The 26,666-nt window shown below is 49.1% G+C and overlaps 2 protein-coding genes across 6 annotated transcripts in view; both read left to right on the top strand.

The window, feature by feature from the left end:
* The window catches only part of Erich1 (glutamate-rich 1), a gene marked incomplete at its 5' end in the record, with an annotated part of 52,793,804 nt that overhangs the window by 35,607,734 nt on the left and 17,159,404 nt on the right, over nucleotides 1-26,666 (top strand).
* Rbpms (RNA binding protein, mRNA processing factor) overlaps nucleotides 1-26,666 on the top strand; it is a 154,894-nt gene that overhangs the window by 118,937 nt on the left and 9,291 nt on the right. For 2 of the 6 annotated variants that reach the window (XR_015639525.1, XM_087588981.1), the window contains exons 6-7: nucleotides 12,639-12,772; nucleotides 23,996-24,064. Coding sequence is in view for 4 of the 6 variants with exons in the window: in XM_087588981.1 (XP_087445107.1) it covers nucleotides 12,639-12,772; nucleotides 23,996-24,058 (197 nt within the window). In the remaining 2 variants the exon portion in view is untranslated. 6 annotated transcript variants of the gene reach the window in all.

Consider the following 26,666-nt stretch of genomic DNA (forward strand, 5'->3'; position numbering starts at 1 on the left):
CACACATACACCCCTGCACAGGCACACAAATACATATTGCTTCCCCTCCCTTTCCTTTTTTAATTTGAAAAAGACGAAGATGATAACTGAAGTGTATCTCGTGGGCTAGGATGCAGCCCAGTTGGTAAGGTGCTTGCCTGTCTGTGCGGGTCCAGTGTTCCACTTCTAATAGGAACACGGAAGTGCAGGCTACCATGCAGAAGGGGCTGGGCGCTACATCCTGAAGTGCTCAAGTGGGTCATTCTCTCCACACCCACAGAACTTGCCCCATCCTTGCGTCCCCTCTGTTTATTTATAGGACCCTTTGACCCATGGGAAATTGTGCTTGAAGAAAAAATAAGTTCCCAACAAAAACCTGGAACAAGTTACTATAGATCCCAGGCAGCAAGCTGGAGTCTGAGTACTCTGGGGGTCACTGAGATTTTCAGAAGACAGAGTTTTAGTAAGATAGTGTGGACCTGGTGAGGTCCTGTTATCCATCACCGCTGCTCATTCAGAACCCTGTGAAACTCCCTGACAGGCTATAGAGCCCCACTCCTTCTTCTGTATTTGCAGCAGGTGGGAGGAAGCCAGCGAAAGAACCTGTACGGGATATCCACACCGTGAGTCTGACTCTGGGCACGACCCTGCTGCACCCTGAGAGAGCTCCCGGCCCCTTCTGCCAGCCTCGTTAGTGTAGACATTTGCTCTCCCCCCCCAGTCGTGCACCCACCGGCCTGCAGCTCTTCCACACCTGCAGACCACCTAAGCCTGACCACCGTGTGTGGTGAGAGCCCGGTACTGTAGCTGCTGTTCATCCACAGACTCCTGAAGCTCTCTGATAACCTTGGTCAACCTTCCCCATAGCCTGCTTCACAAATTGTCCTCGTTTCACAGAGGGGGTGAGTCAAGCCAGGCAGTGCTCTGAAGGATCAGGAATCCAGGTCATCCTCAGTCATAGCACGCTTGATGCTGGCCCTGGCTTTTTTAAAATGAGGTATCAGGCTCACAGATTTGAAAAAATTTGCCTAGGTAAGGTGCCCATCTGAGGTGCACAGTTAAGTCTTCCAAGCCAAGCATTTAGAAGGCTAAGACAAGAGGAGAACAGTGAGTTTGGGGCTAGCCTGAGCTACAACCAGAGTTCACAAACAGCCTGTACTACATTGCGAAATTCTGTCTTAAAACAAGAACAAACCAAGTGTCCAGCCTCGGATTTTCTTGTTTTTGCAGGTCAGAAGTGGTAAAGTACAACAAAACTTCCTGTTTTAAACATAATAATTCACTGGGCAGGCAAGAGTGGACATAAGGCGAGAACTGACTTCATGAAGTTACCCTCTGATGTCGTTTCGTGTGCATGTGCTGTCACATACACTTTAAAAGATTGGTGTAATCATTCAATGACATCCGTTACTTGTCCAAGGCTTTACAGTGGTTACCTCACACTTCTCATTACCTCAGATCCCAACTGTTAGCCTCCCTACCTTCCTCTCTGTGACTCTGTCCAGTCAAGCTGCTTAGTATCCGTGGGATTATAATGTTGACCTTCTGTGTCTGGCTTCCTTGGGTGTATATGTATTTGTAGGTGTGTTTATTGAGACGATCAATACAATCTGGGGCTGCCCTCCAATCGTTCTTCGTGTCTCCCTCCTCTGTGGTACAGGAAACGGTCTGCTGAGACCCTTGATGGACAAGCGGGCTCAGTACACATTACAAAGATGGTTGTGAGAGTTTTGAAAAGACGGGGATGAAGGCTCATTAATGCACAACTATGCACTGCGTGTATAATTATTAAACGGGGTATTAGAGCTGTGTTAAACAGTTAAACATAAGACAGCTGTGTTTATAGGTCTGAAGGACGTGCACAGATCGGCAGGTGATATGCACGGGGCACTCCCAGCAGTGCACACACACTCCTGTCACTCCATGTTGGACTTGTCATCCCGCTTCATTAGTGACACGGACCCCTGTGTGCCTGCTGCTGCCTCCTCCTCCTCCTCCAGCTCCTCCTCCTTTTTTCCTTTTTCTTACTCCTTTCCCCCTCCTTTTTCTTCCTCCTCTTTTCTTTTTCTTTGCTCCTCTCTTCCTTCTTTTTCTTCCTCCTCCTCCTTAATTAAATTAAATGTGTTTATGTTTTATTTTTGCTGGCAATTCCAGGGCCTCCTTGATAGTAGGGGGAAGAGCCTTCGCCTCAGTTAGATTCTAGCACCTTCCACTTCCTTCTTTGATGAGTTCTGGCCAGAGAGAAAGGAGCATAAATCTTCCTTACACCAAGCTGGCTAAGCCACCTCAGAAGACTCCCCACATGATCCAGTGTACCTTACCTGCCTGAAAAGCATCCTGCTGCCTGCACACACACACACTTCCCTGCTGTCTCGTGGAGTCAGAGTGAGAGCCCCTTTTCAAGAGGAAGCTGCATCACTGACTCCTTGGCCATCCTGAGACAGAAGCTCAGAACCTTGGTTTAGTTCCTCCAGTTTCCTTTGGATATTCAGCCGCCTTTAGCCAGGTTAGGGTGCCCTGTTTTTAGTAAATGAACTCTGCTTGTCCTTTACTGCCCGGAATGAGTACAGTCCCCAGGAATGAGAGGGTGGGAAGGGGCTCTCTTAGGCCAGCATTTGCAAAACCATAGCTGTCTATCTCACTGAAAAGTCGACCATGTGACAGAGTCTGCATTATTGAAATCCAGGCGTTTGCTATGACTCTTAAACTCGTGAAATTTCTGTAGAAAGGGATACCAGCCAGCCTAACCAGTCAGGACTGGGTGATTGGATACCTCAGGCTGCTTTGGGAATGCAGCATGGGACTTTGGACGGATGCTCAAGGAATCGGAGTCAGACACTTCAGAGGCACTTGAGTGGCTGTTTAATGAACCAGAACTTGGAGCAAGTCAGAGTCCCTGGGCACAGCTGGAGGCTCGGAGCCTCTTAAAGGAAGCCTTCCGCTCTTAAAGAGACCTGTGAATTTTAAACTCAAGACTGTAAACTGTGGTGTGAACACCGCTCTTAGAAATTAAGGACAACTCACATTGCTTCTAGACACCTAGCTGAGGCAGTCACACACATAAATAAAAACGAAAGTAAATCTTTGAAGAAGGACAAGTGGATTTCCTTCAGCGTGGGCCACCTTGATCACAGCTCCAGATTGTGCCAGCTAGTGTGTCTCTAATGTGGGCATCTCAGAGTCTTCATGCTTTGTAACCTGGCTTCCCCCACCCCCACCCCCTTTCTTGAACAGTTCCATGTCATGGTGTTTTCTTCCTCCCTTCTTCTCATCTTATTCCCACCAAACCCTGGTTCTTTCCAAGTCCTCCCCTGTTTTCGTGTCTTTGCTTTGGTTCAGTTCTCCTCTTACTCACCTGGCTGGTCTCACCTGTACCCTCGCTGTCCAGCCTCTGGGACTCGGAGATCACCTCACACACTTGGTGCACGGCTTGAGATGGGTAACACTCGAGAAGCCTCGTGTGAGGTTCATTATACAAGGACGTCACTTGTGTTTGTCCCATCTGCGCCCATTCGAGTCACCAATGCCCCAGCTCCTGTCTGGTGACCTGTCCCCTAGTAGACTGCTGCCGTGACTTAACTTGGGCCTGGTCTCTTTTCATTTCCAAGAATGTTGTTCTGATACTGTGCCCGGGTGCCCGGGGTACCAGTGCTTTCAGCAGGAATCAGCAAGCGGACTGGAAAAGTAAAATCAAGATTCTCTACCTGCCTTTTTGTTCACAGTAGGTATTGAAGACGTTGACCAAAATCTGAGGGTGACCCTGAAGAAACTGATGTGTGTTTAGTTCTGTGGGCTTCATTTATTCACACTGACTCTCTTTATTTGACTCTTACCTGGAGACCCTCTAGTTCTTGTGGCCTTGTTCATCTCTCAAAGCCAAAAGCCCTCCACAAACTGAGAGGGGGGGTGTTGTCTGGGCTTTTTGGTTGTTATTTTGACACAGGATGTCACAGGCTGATGTTTGTTTGCTCTGTGGTCCAAGCCCAATCTCATGGTTATCCTGTGTCAGCCTGTAACTGTTTGGCCATCTCTCCAGCCCAGAAAGTTAGTACCCGTTAGGTAACGAGCCTCGGTATGAGTCAGGATCTAAAAGCAAATCTCATTATCAGATGTGCATGTATGCTGGGTGCAGGCAACATCATCAGGAGTGGCATCCACTTCCTTTGAGGGAAGTGTCTCACTGGCTTGGAGCTCACCAGTTAGACTAGAATACCTGGTCAGAGACCAGGGAGTTCCGAGAGAGCTTAGTCATAGGCACTAGGGATCGAACTCAGGCTCTTTTGCTCTTTTGTTTTCAGGGTCCCCTTCTGCCTCAGCCACCCTTACCAGCTCTTTTCCTTCAAAAGGTACATTTGTATGAGTGTATGTTCACGTAGAAGGGTATGCCATGTCCCCTGTCATTCTTTCTCTTTTGAGGCAGGGGCTCGCTCTCTCTCTCTCTCTCTCTCTCTCTCTCTCTCTCTCTCTCTCTCTCTCTCTCTGCTAGTCCAGTCCTTGGTCTTCATGGTTTTGTTTCTGTTACCAAGCATGAGATTCACAAACTCATGGCATGATTTCCTTGTATCTTAAATTTGGAAACCAATTGGGAAAGGAAAACACAAGGAAAGAGCGACTGCTGCCTGTGCATAGCAGTGTTAACAGTTCTCTAGGAATGGTGACACTAAGGCTGGACATATGCATATGCTGATTTACCTTCTAGGGTGGGGCATATGCTAATTATTTATCTTGTAGGGGCAGAGCTGTCAGGCTAGGTCTTCCTGATTATTATAGCTTGAGCTTATCTGGCCTTCCTCTTCCTCCAGTTGGAGATGCCTGAGGACACTTAAGGGGTCCATTGAATAGCCTGGCGGTGTAAAGGAGGGGTTACAGTCTGTCTAGAATGCCTCCTCCCCTCCACTGCAGCCCCAACATGAGCTGTGTCATCCCCTATCACAAGTCACTAAAGCCTCCCCAAATGGACGTATTGGATTTGCTCAGATTTCTCGGCTCCCTTAACAGAATTTTAAAGTAGAATTTCAATCATTAATCATACCTAATCAGGCCTTTCTTTAAAATCGATCAGCATTTTCATGGCCTTTAATTAAGCATAGACAGGCGAATCATTAAGACAGAAAGTCATAGACAGAAAGCCATTAAATGATAGGGTTTGAGCCAGGTATGGTGGCACAGGCCTTTAATCCCAGCACTTAGGCGGCCTCTGTGTTCCAGGACAGCCAGGACAGTTATCCCTAGTAACCATTTCTGTGGGTTTTGACACTGGAAAGCTTCTGTAGCTTCTCAGATATTTTTCTGTAGTTTGTGTTAATGTAGAGTGAATCCCTAGAAATAACATTATTGAACGTAGGTGATAAAGACTTAAATACTTTTAAACCCTTTACCTCTGTATTTCCAGTAACGTTAAACAGTGCCGGCAGAGGGAGGGGCCTTCTGGAGAGCCGAGGTGGAGCTGAGACACTCTGATTGCCTCAGACTTTAAGTTCCTCCCATCCCCCAAGTCTGTCTTCCAATCGAGGCCTGGGCAGGAAGGGGTGGGAGTGCATGTTCTTGTGTGGGCCTGGGACCCTTTGACATTGACAACACGTTGATTCCAAATGCCATTCTCCTGATTTGGCCTCTGTTTGCACTCAGATATACGTCTCAGTGTCCTGCATCCAGGAGGGTGGGAAGGAGGCGGATATCCTGGTAAGGGTGGGGTAAGGACTCTTATTGTTAGGAGCCCAGAGTTAGCTCGGTCTCAAAATTGCTACTGTGTTCCATTGAACAATCTGATGGTTCTGAGGTTATTTTGGGGAGGCAGGGTCTTCTACAGACAGGTTGATCCAACCGCCTCTACCTTCCAAGTCTTGAGATGATAGCTTTCACTGCTCCACAGATAGCTTTCACACTCCACACATGTGTGTGTGTGTGTGTGTGTGTGTGTGTGTGTGTACACAAGCATGTAGAGTGTGTGAGTGCACACCCATGGAGCTCAGAGGACACTTTGAAGCAGCCGGTTCCCACCGTCCACATTAATATTGAAGCAAGGTTGCCCTGCTGTGGGCCAGGCCAGTTGACAGTCAGGCTTCTTGGGAGCTTCTCTGTCTCTGGAAATTATCCCTGGGGTTTCAGGTGCTTGCTATGGAATTTGGCTTTTTCTTGAGTTCTAAGGATTCAAATATGCATGACAAGCACTTTATGTACCAAGCCATCTTGCTGGGTCCTAATTACGGTGTTGATTTCAATTCCTATGAGAATCTGGGGAAACATTACAACCTTTCAAGTTTTTATCTATGATGTTTTTACTTTTACTCATAGGATCTTAATGGCCGCTCCTTCTTAGCCTTTGGGCTCCCTGCTTTCTAGTGGTGAAAAGTTCCTAATTCTCGTTGTCTAAACTTTTTTTTTTTTCTTTTTCTCAGAGCTGGGGACCGAACCCAGGGCCTTGCTCTTGCTAGGCAAGCGCTCTACCACTGAGCCAAATCCCCAACCCCTCCTAATTCTCATTACGAATACAAAATTCACAAGCTAGGTACTGGTTTTTTTGTTGTGTCTGTAAAGGTAGTCACATTTCTTGGTTTGTATAAGGTATGCTAGGGACCTCTTCACACATCATTTGTTTTCTCAGAATTACACAAGGGACCACATGTACTTCATATATGCAAACAGAGTTTGCTATCTGTTGTTGTGATAAAACCCTACAACTGAAAGCAGCCTGGGAAGAAAGCCGCTTACTCGGTTTACCTGACCCCATCACAGTTCATAATGAAGGGCAGTCGGGTGTGGGGTGGGGGTGGGGTGGCTGCAGGCAGGAACTAAAGCAGATGCCATCTACGGGTACTGCTTATTAGCTTGCTCTTGGTGGCTTGCTTTGCCTGCTTTCTTAAACAGCTGGCCCTGGTGTGACACCACCCACAGTGAACTGTGCTTTCTTCCCACATCATCTGTGCCTAGAGCGACTGGGCTAGACAGTGGGCTCTGCCTCCCTGTTTCTCCAGAATGGCAAGGAGCTGGTGCTCATGCCTGTGATACATCGCTCGGGACATAGGACGGACACAGCCAACTGGTCAACCTAACTACCTACTTAACTACCTAGCATTCTGAGTACCGCCACTGGCGTTAAGTCGTTTCCGTTGTTCTATTTTATCACTAGAAATTAACAGCTGTTTGGACACGAGATGTGAAGAGGCTTTTCTTGTGAAATGGAGAGAGGAATGCATTGTGGGGCAGAACAGACGGATGTGTGATGAGTGTTTGCTGTGCAAGCATGAGGACCTCCCAGGTTCATCCCAGCACCTACTCAGGAAGCACATGGGCCTGTGACCCCGGCTTCATGTGGGGTAGAGACAGGAGGATTGCTCCAGGAATGATAGAGCAGGACGACAGTAGACATCCCCCTCTGACCCTTGCCCGTGTGTACAACCCGCGCATGTCCAGTGCATGCACATATACATGTATGTATGTACTGAAAGTAGGAAAAGGAACTGGTTGATACATGACAGTGAATGGATCTTTTCAATGGATTGGGCTTGGTGAGTTTAGTATAGTGGGTTAGAAAGCAAAATGGTTTTAATGGGTCATTATAACTAGTAACTGGAACAAAAGAAATGGCCAAGGTCTATGGTATCTGGAACTGGAGCTAGCCCTGGCTTCTCCTCGTGTGCCCAGGATTTAGTGCAGTTTGCTGAACCCAGACATTTACTGTGCTGATTTGTGTCTCTGCAACCCCAATGGAGATTCTCTACCCGAGGCAGACAGACAGGCATGTGCACCCCCCCTTCTCACTTTCAGTAGCCTTTTAGGTCAGCATTGGATGGGATTACAACTGATAAGCTCACAAGGGTTGCGTGGGAAATTAAGGTAACTTTTACAGTGAAAAAGTTTGTCTGTAAGGTTTCCAGAAAATACCCGGAGAAGAGATCCGGCCATTCCTAGATCATATAGGCTCAGCCCCTAAGCGTGTGGCTCCTTGCTGATTATTGTGCTTACTTGAAAATAATCTGTGCAGAAAAGAGCATCTCCTCTGTAAAGTAGCTCTCATACAAGCATTGCTAATTGTGCTGGAACTCCTGGTTCTCAGCGAGAACTTTCAGAGGTTTCCTTCCTCCCAATGCACACCTTGTCTCACTAATACGAAAGATACAGAAGAGTATCCTGGGGAGTCAGACCGTAGAAGAGGGGTCACCAGCAGCATGACTTTAGGGGTACTTAAGTCACTTGCCTGGGGTATGTAGGCAAGGTGAAGGGTCCCTGCCAATAGAAGGGTTTCTTTTTCCTCTTCTCAATTAAAAATGTTTCTCTTAGCTGGTCAATGCTGGTCCATGCCTTTAATTCCAACACTAGGGAGGGAGGTGCAGATGGAGTTTGAGGAGAGCCTGGTCTACACAGAGAAATCCTGGTTTTTTTTGGGGGGGGGGTGAGCAACAACAACAACAACAGAAATGTTTAGGCCTATGTTATGGCCACTGATTTTCCTGGCTTAAATTTCGTCTTCTAAAAAAGCTTTCTGAAGTTGGGAACCCAGCATGCAGGAGTCATTGGCAGGAGGATCTCTTGAGTTTTAGGACAGCCTGGTCTACAGAGTTTGATCCAGGGCAGCCAGAGCTGCACAGAAAAACCGTCTCAAAAAGCAAAAATAAATAAATAATTTTTTTTAAGTTAAAGAAGCTTTCTGGTTTCTAATTCTCTGTCCTTCAGTTTATTATAAATTGGGTGTTCTAAAAGCTACAGCTGAAGACCACCTCCACCCTGCCTCTGGGGTCCCCCAGCCCCATCTGTAATAGCTCGTTACCTGTGCAGAAGCAGGGGAGCAGGGGTAGGTAGGGGTAGAGAGTGTGTGAACAGAACTCTGAGTGAGAAAGAGACCTTGGCTCCTGTAAATTAACTTGGAGATTTTAGGCCTTGGTGCACTTCTGCATGTTTCTTTCCTATCAGAGAAGTGACCGTGATTTATTTCCACTCTGTGGAGGCAGGATAAGGTGTGTATCTTCATTTATGAACTGTGGGCACTTGGCTCTTTGCTAGTCCTGTCATGCTTATACACACTAGACTAAGAGCTTACCCAGCAGGAGCCCTGAGATTTGCTGGGGTAGGGATACAGTCAGAGCCTAGACCACAGGGAAAACAAGAAATCCAGGGTGTTTTTTTTTTTTTTTTAGACCACCCCAGGAGCTGCACAGGGACTGAGAAAGGGAATTATGATGAGACCAGAGTATGTATTTTAGGGTGGCAAGCAAGAGACCCTCCTCTATAATGCACTGTAAGTGGCTGACGTCAGACTTCATGATAAGGTTGAATCAAGGCCCCTGGTGACAAATCAGTTGTGCCTGCTGTCTGGGCAACCAGTGTAAGGGCGTCCTTCCTAGAGTCTGGATGGAGGCAGGCAGGTGCTTCATGGTGCGTTTGCTCTCAGTGCGTCATTCAGTTGAGCGTATTGTTGTGCAATGTCACCAAATAGAACCTTCTAGGAGGCAAAAAAAAAAAAAAAAAAAGAAAATATGGAGCAGAAGTTCTTTGACTCCAGTTCCCTTAAAGCTTCCCTTTGGACCAGAAGCTTGGCCTCTGCCTGTTTCCACACCTCAGGGCTCTTACATAAACCTCCATCTGCGCTTTCCCTCTCTAGAGAGGTTAGAGAGTGGGAACCTGTACAGTCCTTGTTCCTCAGAACATGACGAGCTTTTTAGATCATGTATTCTTAGGTCTGGGGTTTGTTTGCATCTTTAAGACTCATTTAGCCGTATTTTGCCCTTTACAACCCAGAGTTGCAAAAGGAGAAAGGGTATGGGGCTGTAGGGTGATCTGTGCGATGGGAAAGGATTTGCCCAGCCTCTTGGGAAGTTTGGACCAAATCCAGATGTAAAGGCCCTGCTCCCCACATCTGCCTACTGTGGGTGCTCAAGAGGGGTTTGACTCCATCTGGACTGTTTTTCGTCCCCCGGACCGTGGGCTTCCCTTCTCTTCCCCATCCTGCTGGCTTGGACATTAGAGCGATGGTTAGGGAAGGTGTCCTTGCTCTACTCGAGGCTCTGCCAGCTGCCCTTTTCTCCAGACCGTATTAGCAAGCAGAAAGCCAGCTTCATAGAAGGGGATGTTTTTGAAGCCTGTGAGGACTGCTTCCAGGGGTAGGTTGCAACCCAAGGAGCAGGCAGCAGTCTCTGGACATTCAGGGAGCCATAAATCCCTACTCATGCCCGCTGGGAGAGAGGACTGCTTAGATGTGCCAGGAGGCTCACCCTAACCACACCGTGCTGTGGCCAGCTCAGCACCTGCATTTAGGGGATGTTCAATCCATCCCATTCTGCTGAGCCCCATCCAAACAACTGTTCTCAGGTGAGTTGTTCTACCACACAGATGTGATAGAAGTCATCATGAAAGTGTAGAAAGGCCTGGAAATCTTCCATCACATCCATCAGGTCAAGACCGAAGTCTGATTCTACCACATCCTCGGGGCCCTCCTCCTCCCGCTCAGTCTGTGCTCTGACAAGTCAGCCATCTTCAGAAATGTCGACCGCCTCCCGGCTCCACATCCCCCACCGTGTGGTCGAGACAAAAAGTAACCAGCGAATAATTTCACCCCTTATAATGGCATGAGGCCGGATTTCTCTTTCAGAGTGTTTGTGGAGCTACTAAAATTCTCTCGTTTGCAAAATATCTGTTGAAAGTATTCCTGGGGTGTCTAAGAAGGGCGCAGTGTGCTGTCAGATGGGGGGTCTGGGATTTTTCTTCTTCTGCATCATCAGGCTGAGCTCGCTGTAGGTGGAACTTCCCCCTGGAGTCAGTCACCTCCTGTTACTGGTGTGACTTGGGGATCACAGACTGGTCGCAATCAAGCACTCCCCTCTGCTGGTGTCTACCAGTTAACAGTCAGCTCTAACGTCTCCTGCTGTCACCTCTGGCCCAATAAGCAAGAGCTAGCAAGGAGTGCACCGGGGCATGAGACACTCTTGACTTTTATAAAAGACGCAGAATGTCTTAAAATAGTTCAGTAGCTAAAATAACAATAACAACAATAATAGCTCTCCATTTCTGAGTGTGGTTGGTTGTTTGAGGCCTTGGTTCCCACTAGCCAGGCTCCCACAGGAGCAACTCTGATGAAAAGCACATGTCCCTTCCCAGCAGGAAGTGCAGGGTCTGCGGGGCTTTCTCTCCACCCTCTCAGGGATTCCCTGAGCCTTCAGCTGCACCACACACCCCAGGACTTGAAGTAGATACGTAGACTTGGTAATTTATCTTTTAAGTCATTAGTGGACCTATTATTTTCCTGGTTAAGTGGTAATAATTAGTTTCACACTTAGCAATTAGCATTGCTCTCCGCCACCTGGAGTCTCGGTCGGTTTCCACCCGTGTTTTATCTGTCTAGCCACAAGGAGAGGTGTGAGGAGGGAAGGGGATCTTGTGTGACTGGAGATGAGCATTGCCTCTGAATGAGGGTTACCCATTCCCCCAGCTGCCACAGGAGGAGTTCTGTCCATGCAGGATCCTGTGCCTGTCTCGTGTACACTTACTCCATTTCCTGGCTGCTCTGTGGATCTATACCCACGACACACCCAGCAGAGCAGTTTGCTGTCCCCTGTGCCCTTCCCTTATATTGAAGGTCCAGGCAGAAGCCCAGAGTTTCTGGGGCAGGGGAGGATAGAGGGAGGCTGGTCGCTTGGAAACAAGAAGGGAAGTGTCTCTTGCCCTCTGGTAACACATCCCCTGTATCTCTGGGCCGCCCGGTCTGCCGTTACTAATGGCTTTTTACAGTCACCCTCTCCTTCCTCCCCCGGCTGTCTTGGGAAGCATCCTCAGCCTGCATGGTTTCAGATGTTGACAGGCGAGAAAAGCAAATGTCGAGATTGCCGCCTCAGAGTCCTGTGAGCGGTAGTGGTTCTGCTGGGCCCAGCTCACCAGTGCACTTGCGTCTGCTTTGAGCCGCCTGCTTCTGGATGCATGGGACAGCTGGGCAGTGGGCCTCCCCTCCGGCAGCTGCAGGCTGACCTGAACAGAATCTGAGCTACACAAGGAACTTTTAGACCAAATAAAATAGTCAGAATGAGCAGCCTTTGAAACCTTCTCACTGCGTCCTTTGGCAGATTCACTGGGGACATTCAGGGCCCTTCATTTCTCTGAGTTTGTAACAGTCGAAGTGTCCTGTGGTCCCTGTATTTGGCCCTGTCCTTTGAGGACAAAATGGAAAATGCTTTATCATGGTTTGTCTGTAACAATGCTGATAAGTTCTGGCCTGTTGGGGTCCTGCCAGTAACCCATTGTTCCCTGAGAGGCACGCAGAAGGTTCTCGTGGGATGTCTCCTCCAGATACACACTCTGTCTTCCTTCCATCCCTCAGGGGACCACGCTCTGTTTCAGCAGGAAGTTCCCACTGTTCTTGGGTCCCCAGCTACGGGCGGGCCAGAGAGACATCACAGCATAGAGGGCGGAGCCCAGGCCCATGACCGACCTTGCTGGACAGGCAGCAGATGCTAGACTTAATTTGTTCCGTACTTAAAGTTCTTTGCTTAGAGCTTGGAGGAGCAAAGCAGCAGGTTGTGAGGAGGAAGAAGAGAAGGAGGAGGAGGGGAGGGTATTTGACCTCTGACCTCTGACCTGACATTGATCCGGGCTCAGGGTTGCTGGGTGTTTGTTTTCTGATGTGAACGCAGCCGTGTGGTAACCACTAACTCTTCCTTATTCTTCTCTTGCAGATGAGCTCACAGTACCTGCACTTTACCCCAGTAGCCCTGAAGTGTGGGCCCCGTACCCTCTGTACCCAGCGGAGTTAGCGCCTGCTCTTCCTCCTCCTGCCGCTTTCACCTATCCCGCTTCACTGCATGCCCAGGTAATTTATGCCCATCGGCCACCACTCCACTCACTCCACCACCACCAGCCCTTTCAGACCTGGTCCCCCAGAGCACACCATGTGACTAACACCTACCCAGCTAACAGATCCACCTCCAGGAAGTGAATGATTTCCCTCTACAACAAGCTGACACCCCTCCAGGACCTCCAAGGACCATCTGACAGCCATGATCCCACCCACTGCCTGATGTCTGCCCTCCCCCCCCCCCCCAAAGGACACCTCTCTTCCCTAATGATCTCACCCTCATATCACACGCGAAGACCAAGCCGGCTTCCCTCCTTGGCTCCCAGCTACCAAAAGAGCACCACAGGGACATAAGGGCGTGCGTGATTGCGTGCATGCGTGCGTGCATCCGGTATGGAAGGGAGACCTGAACTTGAGGCACAGGTTTTAATGTGTGCTTGGCGTATATGAATTAAGAGGCTTGCTCTCCTGTCCTCAGGAAGCTGAGGAACCAAAGGGAAGCTTCCATGAGGAAGCTTGGTCTTTTCATGTAAGTTTCAGGAAAGGTAAAAGCGTGTTTATTGCTGTGTGTAGGACAGGTACAAGGCAAGGGTAGACGTCTGCTGCGTCCTTTTGCTTCGTTAAGAACAGTCCTCCTCTCTCCCAGAGGCCATGGCTCTCCGAGATCCATCTCGTGTGAGGATAGTAATCAGAGCTGAGCTTCACCCTTGGAAGTCGCCCCTCATTTCATTGGGCCATGGAAAGTGCTGGTTGTTAACGAGCAAAACACTATTAAATATTTCTCACTAATACGCCTCTCGGCCTGGCCTTTTAAAACTGGCTGACTCCGGGCGGGCGAGATGGCTCATCAGGGTAAAGGTGCTTGCTGCCAAGCCTAACGACTTGCGTTCAATCCTCAGGACTTACACGGTGGAAGAGAGAACTGCCTTCTGGTTGTCCTCTGCCTTGCACACGCACGTGTGAGGTGCGTGCATACAAGCACGCTAAACAAACACAGTAAACCTTTTGGAGTTGTTGGGCTGGTCAGATGGGGTGCGTGTTTAATTTTGCTTGGTGTTTCCTTCCCATTCTTGATGAAACCTATTACACAGAGCAGTCCTGATTAAGGTCCCATTGAGCGTCCCCATGCCACCCCGTCAGGAGTACTTAGGGCTGAGCACCCTTTGAGTCTAAATCTGACACATCCATCAGTGCTTTTCTTGCCTGCGTTGGCAACTGGCCTTGTGAGATGCTCTCCCAGGGCCCCTCAGCTCCAAGCAGGCAGGAAGCCCTCAGTACTGTGCCACAAGCCAAGATACCCTCTCCTGTGTAAAGCAGTGTGGGGAATGAGGAAACCGTGCCGAGGTGGCAGTGAATGGCTGGGGATGGCCGTGGCCCTAGGAAACAAAGTGAAGTCAAGGACCAGACGTGCCTCGTGCTTTTCTGTACTCCTCCCAGCATCCCTGCATCAGTCAGTGTTCAGTAACCCTCATAGCTGACAGGTAGCAGGCAGGTGGGGGGCTAGCTAGGTCGCGGCTGTCTATCACTGAGTCCTTTATATTTTTCTTCTTTGTTGACCGCAAAGAGTGACTCAAAGCCCCTTTTCTGTGTGCCCCATACCTCATGCGCGGGTGCTGTGCCCCCTCTCAGAACGGAGCAACCGGCAGTTGAGGTCATTAGGGGTCATGCCTTAGAACCGTGCACAGTTGCACGTGGTCTGCAGAACCTGTGGCTTTGGGTAGTCATGACTGTCCCGGAGGATCAGGACCTACCTGGCGGTGTCCAGAAAGAGCGGCGAACGCTGGCTCTGGTCATGATGTGACACAGACGGATCAGGAGGGACACGGAGGGTGAAGGTTCTAACATAGGAGAGTTAGGAAGCCTATGCCACTGAGGAAGGAAGGACGGAGGGACGGTGCAAGATTAGATGGCTCTTGGGCCATGCGCTGTCTACTGAGACTTTACCACACCTGGAATCCTAGACTGTGTGGGACTCTGACCTGCTGGCAGTGAGGTCTGAGTCTGGGAATCCCACTTCTTCTCTGGAGTCACTTAATAGAACATTCTTATCGAATGTATTGGTCCATGGTGGGACTCAGAGGGAACCAGTAGAGGCTTTATAGGCAGCTGGTCCAACCCATTGTATAAAGAGGAAACAGGTCTGAGAAGATGAAAAGCTGCCCCCAAATCACAGTGCTTCCATGGTGACTAGAGCAAGTGTCACCTGTCCTCCTTGCTGACTAACACAGCAGGGCGCTGGCTCACCAGAGACTTTCTCCTAATGGAATTTTGGAGAGGCCTCCTTGGAACTTTTCCCTCTAAGTGGGAAATCTGTCAGAAGAGAGTTGGAGGCAAAGATGACTTCCAAGAATGCTAACCAGAGAGAGCAGAGTGGGCGGCCCCTTACTAGGTGATTGTTTTGTTTTGTTTTGTTTTTTTACTAGATTGTTGTTTTACTAGACTAGGTTTCATTCTGGAAACTTAAAAGTTTTTGAGAGTCTTCTAGTTTTACCTTTTTTTTCTTTTTTTTCTTTTTGCAATGTTGTGCTCTATTTTGAGACATGGATTTTTTTTTTTTTCTTCTAGTGTTTCTCTCCAGAGGCAAAGCCCAACACACCTGTCTTTTGTCCACTTCTTCAGCAAATTAGATTTGTCTCTGGGAATGTGTTTGTCACGTATCAACCCACTGCAGACCAACAGAGGGAGCTCCCATGTTGAATTTATTAGCAAGCCTTCCCTGCCCCCTTTTGCAAAAACTATTTCTTGATGATATTTGAGAGATTTCAATAAAAATTTTAATCAGAGCAAAAAAAAAATGGTCTCAAGTAGACTACAGTGTTTTTTCTGTCTTCACGGTGCTACAATTTTGGAGCCGAGGTATTTGATCTCTGACTGAGATTTGTGAGGACCAGGCCCCTAGCAACTAAGCTGTACGTACCATGGGAGCACACTCTGAAAGAGCACCCCAGAAGACTGCCAGTGCCGGGCTCTCATCGACGCTGCTTCCCGTTTCTTGAGCTCCGAAGCCACCCCAAGCTAGAAGATCCTCGGGCCAACAAGTCATCTGCTACCAGAAGTTCTTACATCAGAACAAAACAAGGCTGACGTATCTAGGTAGAACACATACTCCCTGTGTTCCTGCTCTGCTCCTAAGGAAGGGAGGGAGGAGCCAAGAAACGGGACCTGCCATTAAAAATGAGTTGGATCCCATGTCTGCTTCAGTTCTAGCCACGAGCCATCCTCAGCTCTGGTTTTAATGTCCTCCTGTGCTATCAAATGCCACTGGTTTTGTTCTAATGGTAGCAGACAGACGCCTGTAATCCCTGTGCTTGGGAGGCAGAGGCAGACGAATCCAGAACACTTGGGCAGCCTATGCTTTAGTAAGATTTCCTCAACTCCCACATTCTCCAACTGGATAAAGTAACAGGACAGCAGAGTGCATGCACTGCCTTAGTATTCTTACAGAGGAAGCGAGACTCCGTAGCCAACGTCAGATGTCTGTCATTAATATTTTTTAAGTGATGTCTGCTTTAACCTCACAGCCGTTGATGTGTGACATTTACGAAATACGTTATGTGAGTCATTGGTTAGCAGATAAGTTTCATCTTCCACTTTCTGGAAGGTAAACAACATACAGACGCTCTGTCACCACCTGTCATAACCTTTTGAATCTGCTGGTCTCACCTCACGGTAGAAGTGGGGTCCCCATCCCCCACTAGAGGCAGCCCCAGAGTTGAGCCTGAAAGATTCTCAGGGGAGGGGGCCAAGAGAAGGTCCCGAGGTCTGCTACTTCAGGGGACAGACTCCTTTTGCACTTTGTAAACCATAGCAGACTTCTCAGGTCGCGTGTGTCTTGAGATGTCCCTGAGACATGGCTGGAAAATTTTTACAGGGGGTTTAGCTTTGAACAAATAAAGAACTGGTCTGCAGGAAAGAACCACTGGCAAACCCAATAAAGGCCACAGATGGACCCTAGCCCTAGAGGCTGTATAGGTTTACCTGACCTCAGGTCTGTACCCATTGTCACCAGAGCTGCATGTTTACTCAGTGGAGTGTAACTTTCTTCTATTTCCATTTTTATGTTTGTGGTGTGCACATATGTGAGTGCACATGCACATGTGCACGTGGAGGACTGGGCCTAACGAGGGCAGTCACGCCCAGTCACTCCTCAGTTCCATGAGGGCCCTGACCACTGAGCCATCTCCCCAGCCCCAGTGATATATCTAACAAGACTTGGATTAAGATTTTGTTTGTTTTAATAATCATCTTGCTGTCAGTAACCACTGCCCTGTGGAGAACAGAGAACGAGACATAGACTTCAGGCTTGGACACCCAAGGTGTGCCTCAGAGCACAAGGGTTTATGGACAGGGATGAGGACCCTGGGAGACCATCTGGTACCTGGTGACAATCAACATGGTTTGGCCAAGGTTTCACACTCTCTCTAGCTCAGCAGTAGCAAGTTGTGTTGTGTTGGCTAAACTGGGCCTTCTGACCCCCAGCAGGAGTTTAAATACCTTAGTAATAGCCTTTCTCAGAGGTCAGGGTAGGCCCTGGGAACTTGGGGTGTGTACTGCTATGACCCACAGATCATCTCATAGCCCTAGCTTGTCCTTGAACACTTGCTGTCCCTCCAGGACTGCCCTGAGGGGCTGAGGGAAGTCCAGGCTTTGCTGAACGGTGGCCGGGGCGCTTTTCGCTTTCAACTTCTCCCCCGACCTTGCAGCTCTGTAAGGCCGTGTTGGGGAGAGCACCCCCACAAAATGCCACTCTTCGGCGCCTAGCAGGCTTTCTGGAGTGGGAAGTCCGGCAGTCTGTGGTAGAGGTTGGGGTTATAGGAGAAGGTATTGCTCGACTCGGCTGTTCAGGTCGAAATCCCTTTTCTGCCTGAGGCCCTCCTTTAGGCAGTGAGTGGTGCAGGACCCTGTGACAGCTGTGCAATCTCAGCTCTAAACATCTCAGAGCTTCAAGATGGTGGGGCTAAGAGTCTTGGTTATAAAGCATTAGTAATGTCTGATACATCGGAGTGACTTGCTGTTTGGGTTTTTATGCTGCTTTTTTCCCCCCCAGTACTAGGGATAGAGCATTCTAGAAGAGCATTTCACCCGAGTTGTGTTTTACAAACCGTCCCCTCTTCTCTATCACCCCCCACCCCATCCCCTCTCTACCCCCCCTACCCAAGTTTAGCACTTCAAGGTGACTTTTTTAAGGAATGTTTGAATTTTCTGCACAGAAAGGGACTCAGCCCAAGCTTCCCACAAGACAGCAGTAGCAAAAACCTCTCCTGCCTGCCGAGCCCTGAGACCAAAGCCAAAGACCGGAAAAGTGACAGGCAGGGAGAGATGCGTTATCAGGTGACAGGTGTCTCACTGCTGCCCTGGGACAGCAGCACCCCCGCAGTGTCTTCCTCAACTGCTAGTGCCACCTCTAACATGATTCCCCCCACAGCCAATACCAGGACACTGGGAACCCCAGAGAACAGCATGGTGCCTAGAGATCCACACAGAAAGGCCTGTGGGTTCTGTCTCCTGGCTCCAGGCATGTCTGGCACCTTGTTACCCTTCAGAGCTGTGATTCAAGCCCAGGGACTCTGCTGCTGTCAGTGACCTTGTCGTCACTGTCAACATCTCTGAGCTAAGGTCATGGCTGTGACACCAGCATTCAGGACCTAGAAGTAGGAAGGTCACTGCTTCAAGTTCACAAGTTTCCCAAAAAGAAAATCAACAGTAATTTTATTGTTTGGTTCTTGAGACAAGGTCTTACTCTGGCCCAGGCCATCCTCAAATTTATGATCCTTCTGCTGTAGAGGCCTCCCGAGTGTGGGGATTGCAGGCACACCACCACTTGTGTGTGTCTGTGATTGTGTGTTTGGACATCTGTACTGCACACCTGAGGTCAGAGGACAGCTTGGTGGAGTCAGTTCTCTCTCTCCACCTTCCTGTGAGCTCCAGGGTTTGAACTTGGGTTTTCTGGCTTTCACGGCCAGTGCTCTGTTTGCTGAACCATTTAGCTCACCCGGCGAACAGGATTCTTCTTTAATGATGGTTGCTCCCCGGTCTGTTAAATTTGACATTTTAGGCAAGTTTCTTTCATCCTCCTGGGCCTCCATTTCTTTCTGTATAAACAGAGGAATGAACATCTGTCACAGACCGTTAATTTGAGAGGATGAATGCAAATATGTGTGGCATTCAGAACTCACTAAAGAGCCTCTCCACACCTTGCCTTTGTCAGAACGTAGCCTGGTGTTACTAGAGGCTCCCAAGTACCTCGGTGAGCGGGAGGAATCTGCAGAGTAGGACCTGGTGAGTGAAACCTTTGTGCTTGGTTGTGGGGGTCACAGAAAGAGTGGGCACGACCGCCCGGAGCTTGTGGTGTGAACAAGAGAGGCACCATGTGGTCCATTGTAGGTTCTAGTTGCTTCTTGAGGCAAGGCTCCCAAGTCCCCAATTTGTGACATTTGGGGTTCCACCATGGATTGCTCCCCGAGGCACAAGCTCCTAGGTACGTTCAGTAAGTGACTTTGGAGTTTTGGAAACCAACCCAGAGCCGCAATGAAACTTTGTAATTATCGAGCACCAGCTTCATAAAAGGAGAAAGTGAACTTTTCTCTTTGAAGAAAATAAGTTTTGACGGGAGCAAAAGGAAAATTGACTCCAAATGGCATCATATTTTATTCAGAGTTTGTGCTGCCAGTGTGGACAGCCAGAGCCCAGTGACAGGATAGGAAAATGGGACACCCCAACTTTAAGCTTCATACATTGTGCACGAGCCCTGCTCGCTTCACTGAGCTCAGCGCCCAGGGATCTCTAATGGCCCTTGCTAGCAAACATAGTTAAAAATTAACAAGCTGACATGATTAAATGCGGATGGTAAGCTGCCACTATGGACTGAATCTGACGCAGGGTGTTACACACTCGGATGCCCTCAACCGAGTGGCGTCTCAGTGAACTCGGAGATGTGGAAGCACATTTCACACACCTCTCTGGAAACAGGAACCAAACTTGTGTTCAGAATAGTCAGAAAGACCGAGACTCAGGAAAGAGAGCCCCAAGGGCTTAGCTTGTTCTTGGTCCCCGGGGCGTGATTGGTCTTTGAAGAGGGGACTTGTGGTCCTAGGACCTCCATTGTGAGGTTCACAAGCCAGTGACCAACGTACTGTCATCCTGGTATCTTTGAAGAACCAGCCTTCTCCAGCTGCGTCTTCTTGGTATTTTGAGATAGTGCTTGCCGTGCCTTCAAGGCTAGCCTCAGTCACAGTAATCCTCCTGCTTCAGCCTCTCCAGTGCTGGGATTATAGTATAAGCCAGCTTTTGGCTATAGCCAAGAAGTTCTCACTTGGTTCTTCTGCAGGTGCTAGGATGAGTAAGATGATGATGAACTTACACTGTGGACCAGGAATGGAATTCGGGGTATCAGTCAAAGGGAGTGGGGTCTGTTCCGCAGCGAATAGACCAGGAAGTTTGGATGACACATTGTTCACACCTCAGCCACCTAGATCCACCTCTTTACCACTGACCGGGCCCCACACTGGCTTCTCCCAGCTCTATGGGTATCAGTAGCTGGCAGAGAATCAAACAGTTTTGCAGTCAGATGACCTTGGGATGCCCAAGGAGTAACGGAACAAGTCCCTCCGTATCTCGGCCAAACCTTTCACACACTGCTTTGTGTCAGTCAACCCGAAGACACTGTGTGTTGCTCTCGAAACTTTCTGGGTTGGAGAGCCTTTCTAGATAAGTATTGTTCCCGGCACACTTTTGAAGATCTAAGTCAAGAGTACTACCTCACATCTGGGTGAGCACTTCAAATGCAAGTGAGATGGGTCAGTCAGCAAGCAAGAGTCCTTGCCACGAGGCCTGGTGGTGGAACCAGGAGCCCGCCCACTCACCCAGGCTGCCCCCCCCCACACACACACACAGAGAGAGAGAGAGAGAGAGAGAGAGAGAGAGAGAAACGAATTCATGAAATAAACAGCGTCCGATTGTTTTAGATGACCCTAGCCCTAGAATGACCACATTTCTGAAAGGCCAAGCTAAGTGAGCCTGGTGGACCAGGGACAGCAGAGGAAAAAGCCACCAAAGATGTCTGCTCACTACTGATCGGTGTGCCCGGCAGCCTTCCTCATGGCTGTTAGAATCTAAAGAGGACAGTGATAATAGACTCCGTCACTAAAGAGAGGACAGTCGGAGCCAGTGACCGTTAGACCTGCCCTGCCCTGTGTAGCTCGGTGCATAGATGTGCCAGGGATGGTGCATTGAGTCCCACCCTGGAGGCATCGGGCCTTTCTGTCCTTGGCCTCACCATGGGAACCATAAATTCTGTGTGGTGCTTAGATGTCCCGTTCTGTTCCATATCTTGGGAGAATTTACTATCTCTGGCGTGATTTCTTTTTCCCTTCCGATTATTTACTCCCCGGGTATCTCCTATCTCTACGCACTTCCTATCTGGTCTGTCACCACTTTGGGATATTGGAGTCTGACAAAGTCACCTTGGGATGAGAAGTAGAGTGTGATGGTAGAGGCCACACAGTGTGGCACCAAGCAGTGAACTGAATCACTGTTACTCAGAAATCTTCCAGGCCTCTAGGCTTCTCAGCCTGGTTCACCTGACACTGTCTCTGCCTGGCGCAAACTAAGACAGGGTTTGTATGAGCTAAGTATTTCGTTAGAAGTTCTCATGGAAGCCTCAAACCCCTGGAATTGTATGTAGGCATGTAAGAGTGGTGTGTGTGTGTGTGTGTGTGTGTGTGTGTGTGTGTTCTGTTGATAGTGCGGAAATCACCAGGATGACTGTTAAGTAAGCCAGCTTCTCTTCCATGGCTACAATGTATGTCCTCAACTGTTTCTGAAGAGTTGAGTTTGAGCAAGTCTGGGGAAGCCTGTGGCCCCTGCAGGCAGTGATAATGAGAAATCAGGAAGCCTCCAGGGCATGGACGGGAGTTGACCTGGGCCAAAGTTACAGCAGAACAAACAGCCTAAATGGGAGGAAAGGTGAAGCCTCTCCTTGCCATCCTCCAAACAGCCGTGATTAGCACAAAACAGCTTGTTCTCCTGGGCCAGCTGCCTGCATTCCTGGCTATGCCCCTTGGACTCTGCCCCTCTGTGGGTGCAAGAACAGGAAGGTGCCCAGTTTGACCTGGCATCCACTGCCCCCCCCGCTGGAAGGTGGGTGCCTCTGGTGTCTGAAAGCAGCAAGAGCCACGATGTCTTGGAAGGCAGATTTGGGAGTTCATCTTTTCTCCATCCTCCATTCGTGATTGAGAGAGAGGGAGGAAGGGTGTGTGTGTGTGTGTGTGTGTGTGTGTGTGTGTGTGTGTGTGTGTCACTTGCTCTCAATGGAGGGTGGGGAGCACTGGATCAAGAGAGTGGCAGACAGCAAGGAGGCCTCTTTTTCTCAGTCACCTTCACCAGTCTCAGACCCATGCTGTCTCCCCTGCAGCTCACTGTCCTCCCTGCCAGCCCCTCCCTGTGACCCCCTTGGTGACCACTACTCCATGTTGGACTCGGGGCCTTACATCCCCACCCCACACCCAGGCCGCACAACCACCACCACTGCTCCACACTGACCCAGTGCACATGGACCATTTTGGGTTTAGGTCCCCAGTGTCCCTTGCCGGAGGGCTCTGGCCCCGAGGCTGCCCTTCCCCAGCTGTCTCAGGAAGGCAGCTCCAGCTGTGCTCTCTGCTTAGTGAGCAAACGGACTGAGGAGAATCCTGAGCCAAGGGTAGGTACTTGTCTCTTCTGCCTTCAGACTTTCCACCCTCCTGCCTTCCTAACCCACCTCTCTCCACATCATCCCCTCTTGTCTGTCTGTTCGTCTGTCTGTCTGTGAGTCTTACTGCTTTACAGACAATCGGTGTGGGGTATTTAGGCTGTCTCCAAGGATAAGTGTCGGGTCGCTCAGTTCCTCCTGCTGTGAGTGATAGGAGAGGTGCCTAGGGCTCTCTCGAGGCTCCGATGACTCCCAGGCAATGGCTTTACCCTCACAGGTTCTGAGCCTCTGGAAATAACATCTGACGTCCTCGAGGTGTATAAGATGCCCCAAGGGATACCTGAGGTAGATTCTGATGTAGCAGAAGTGGACACTTCTCCTCAGAGTTTGCCTTGGTTTCTTCAGGGCTACATGTGTGGCAGCGCAGACCAGAACTCTAGCCCAGTTGGAGTGGAGTTCCCCAGTGTGCCTCTTCCTGGGGTCTTTGAGTCAGAAGGAAACCACAGGGAGTGCTTAGGGACTGGGGCAAAAATGAGCTTCTCCCTAGGACCCAATTCCTCGGCTTCTCAGCCTTTAGGACCAGGTAGTTAGCAGGACCTAATGGACCCTGGTTCTGCCTTCTGAGGTGGATTCTGGGGCAGCTTGTTTCCCACCCTTGTGAAAGAGAGAAAGGGGAAGTTTTCCACTAGCCCCCCCAGTTCCGAATCTTCATAGGGTTTCTGCAAGTTGCCTCTGGCCCAGTTGTACCCCCAACCACAGCCAGAGTGGCTCCTGCTTCATTCCTCTTGATGTTTAAGGAACCTCTGTAAACCTTCCTGTTAAGGTCCCTCCCCTACTTCCCAAGCTTTGCTGTCATTTACATAGTCCTTGCCCCCAGGAGCATTTTCTGTGTTGCTCTTCATGCTCAGTGGGAGGAGTTAGCCTGGTAAGCCAGGCTCTTTGGAAGTAGAGACAAGGAACGGGAGTTCATGAGTAAGAGGCTAGCCTGGGCTACGGGAGACCCTGTCTCAAAAAGTAAAAAAGAATGGTGGGTCGGCCATTGGTAAGCATGCCTTCTTCTGCCCAACAGGTTATAGAGAAAACTGGCATTGTCAGTGGATGGGTGTTTGAGAATGAAATGTGCTTGCCCTCTGTTGTTCAGCTTTTGCTTAGCGTGGTACAATATACCAGGAAGCTGACCCAAGTTCAATTCCAGCCAGGCCAGCCTCAAGAGGGGTCATGAATTGCCCCTCCCTTTGTTTATATTTTAACTTAGTCTCCCCAGCTTGGGGAGTACAGAGAGGAGAATCTATAATGGCCTCTAATGGCTGTGACCTCTGAAAAGGAAGGGGAGTTGGCAGAGCGTCAATATTGGCCGGAATGGGCTGCCCAGTGAGTTTGGCTGGAGTTCATAGGGCACATACAGATTGAGGGTGCTACTGTGGGACTTCTTTACCCTGGGCAGAAAATGCCACTGGGCCATTGTGACTTGACCCATCTTGGAGCAACGAGGGGGTCTGAAGACCCAGAATGAGGTGGGGACCTCTGGCTCACAGCTTTTCCTGTCTTTTCAGATGCGCTGGCTCCCTCCCTCCGAGGCTACTTCCCAGGGCTGGAAGTCCCGGCAGTTCTGCTGAGGCTGTGTAAGTACCCTAGGGGAAGGTCGGTCTGCACACCTAGCCCATTCTTGGTGGATGTCTGTAATCCGCAGTTTCCTCCATGCAGGAAGAACGTGGGCATATCTCCTGCATTCGTGTGGGAACGTGAGGAGCAGGCCCAGCCTGGCTTGAGTCTCACTGGGGGACTCAGTTCCATGTGTCAGCAGCAGTGCTGGGGCCTGTGGACCAGGCATCCGGGGGTTTGAGAACTCGGTTGTGCTTCTCCTGCTCCTAACATCCTCCAACGTCTACATCAGGACCCATCATGCACTCAAATACAGAAGTTTTTGTACAGAAGGCAGAGGTGCTGATGCCAAGGCCTGCTTTAAGACAGGAAAACCCACAAAAATGATTTTTCATTTTTTTAAATTTGTTCCTTACATGTATGAGGTCCTGGTTTTGCCTACACACATGCATGCACACTACATGCATATAGTAAAAGCCCAAAAGCGGGTGTTGGATTCCTTGGAACTGGAGCTATAGGTGGTTGTGAGCCACCATGTGTGTTCTGGGACCAAACTCAGGTCCTGGACAAGAGCAACAAGTGCTCTTACCCACGGAGCCATCTCTCCAGCCCTCACTTTATTCATAATATATATGTATATGTATATGTATATATGTATATGTATATGTATATGTATGTATATATATATATGTTCCCTTTTCCGTTTATTGAACTTGAATTTTTTCCAAATATAATTCTGTTCATAGGTTCCCCTTCCTACCTCCCCACCCTCCTAATCGAAAATGAATAGAAACCAAACTAGAATTTAAAAAAGACACAAGAAACACAGACACAAATCCTGTCATTAAAAAAAAAAAAATGGAAACTATAATATACAAAGGACCATCCATTAAAACAAACACCCAAACAAAGCAATATGACACAAAAATGTCAACACAAATGCCATTGAGTTTGTTTCTTGTTGGCCATCTTGGTCATAAGACCTGCCCCTAAGTGTGGTTAAAAGCGGTGTCCTACAGTAGCATCTTTGTGCCGGGTTAGGCCTACCTGCAGTTCAGACAACAGTCAGGTGAATTGTCTCTTGTCAATTCAAAGAGAAAACCCACACTGCCTTCTGTAGTTTAGCACCTTGACTGAATTTCTGACTAAGCAGGAGGCACCCTAATTCTGAACTGTATGTAACTTGATGGGAATTCTGACTAAAATGACGTTTTCTAAGTGATCCAGTCCCAGGAGCTTCTTGCTTAGTGTTTTATGAATGAGGAAGGGAGACGAGCAGGCGGAGGAGCAGGCTTGGGTCCTGTTAGGAACATCCAGCTGGAATCCATATAGTGTACTCGGCGTGGCAGGAGAGCCACGTGGCTTCTGTCCACAGTGGTAGGCGCTCTGAGAACACTGCGTTCAGCTGGTGGACAAGTCAGCCAGTGATGATGACACAAAGTCTAAGGTAGGGCTTCTCTTTGGTTTATTTTGCTGTTTATATAAGCTTAAAGGAAGAAATAAGTCTTTGTGTGTATGGGTTCCAGTTTAAAAGACCACATGCTTTGTACTAGCATGGCCATGTTTTCCCCCAAATCCTTATTTCTCACAGACCCATTAAAGTAGCTGTCAGTCGGGGTTGGGGATTTAGCTCAGTGGTAGAGGCTAGGAAGCGCAAGGCCCTGGGTTTGGTCCCCAGCTCCGAAAAAAAGAACCCAAAAAAAAAAAAAAGTAGCAGTCAGAGGGCCAGTGGTGGTGGCAGCAGCTTCCAAAACAGGGTGCCATCGACACACAGATTCTAAAAGCCCTAGAAAGACCCGAACCAAACAGTGTGTAATCTATTGAAAACAAGTCGTCTCTTCTGAGCTGACTTCTCAGCTCTGGCCACGGGCCAGAGCTTGGCTGGTGTGTGAACTCTTGGGGTATGTGTCCGGTGGGGATAGTCTGGAAGAAACTTGGGGAGCGGTGCCCAGTACTGTCGTGTGGAGCTAGACACGTATAGCCATCATTCCAGCTCCTTCCAGAGTCTTGGATAAAGTCCTTCCCAAGTCAGCTAATAACCCAAGCTGTGTAATCTTGCAGAATGTGTAACAGAGTTGGAAACACTGGTGTTGATGAGCTAATAGAAACACAGACGAAAGCACATCAGAAAGGCTAGTGCTGGCCAGGTGGCCAACTCCCTACCACAGGAGGCAATAGGGATGTCAGTACCAAACAGCATACCATCACCCCTGATGTTACAGAGGGTTGAATGCTGTCCTTCAAATTCTGGATAGCTCTTGGCCTGCTGCAGAAGAGGCCTTCGGATGTCTGTGTGTTAGGCTCTCTGAGACGTCTCATGTAGCAGGCTGGTCTGAGACCTGAGATCATCTTGCCTCTGGCTCTCAAGTGTTGGACTTATAGGCGTACAGTGTGCCATGCATGCCTGGCAGCCTGTGAGATCTCTAGTTTGTCCGCTTTTAACTCTTTGGTGCTCGCGTGTAATAAATGACTAAACTAGACATCTTTTTACTCTTTGTGTAAGTGTGGGCTGTACCTGCATTCTCGTGGGAGCCTCGTGGACACAGTATTGCACAGAACAACTGCTCAGGGTGCCCTGGGCTCAGCCTGTGGAGAAGGGTCTGTGGGTTTGCTCTCATCGGT

Source organism: Rattus norvegicus, chromosome 16, assembly GCF_021556685.1.
Source record: "Rattus norvegicus strain SHRSP/BbbUtx chromosome 16, alternate assembly SHRSP_T2T, whole genome shotgun sequence".
NCBI lineage: Eukaryota > Metazoa > Chordata > Mammalia > Rodentia > Muridae > Rattus > Rattus norvegicus.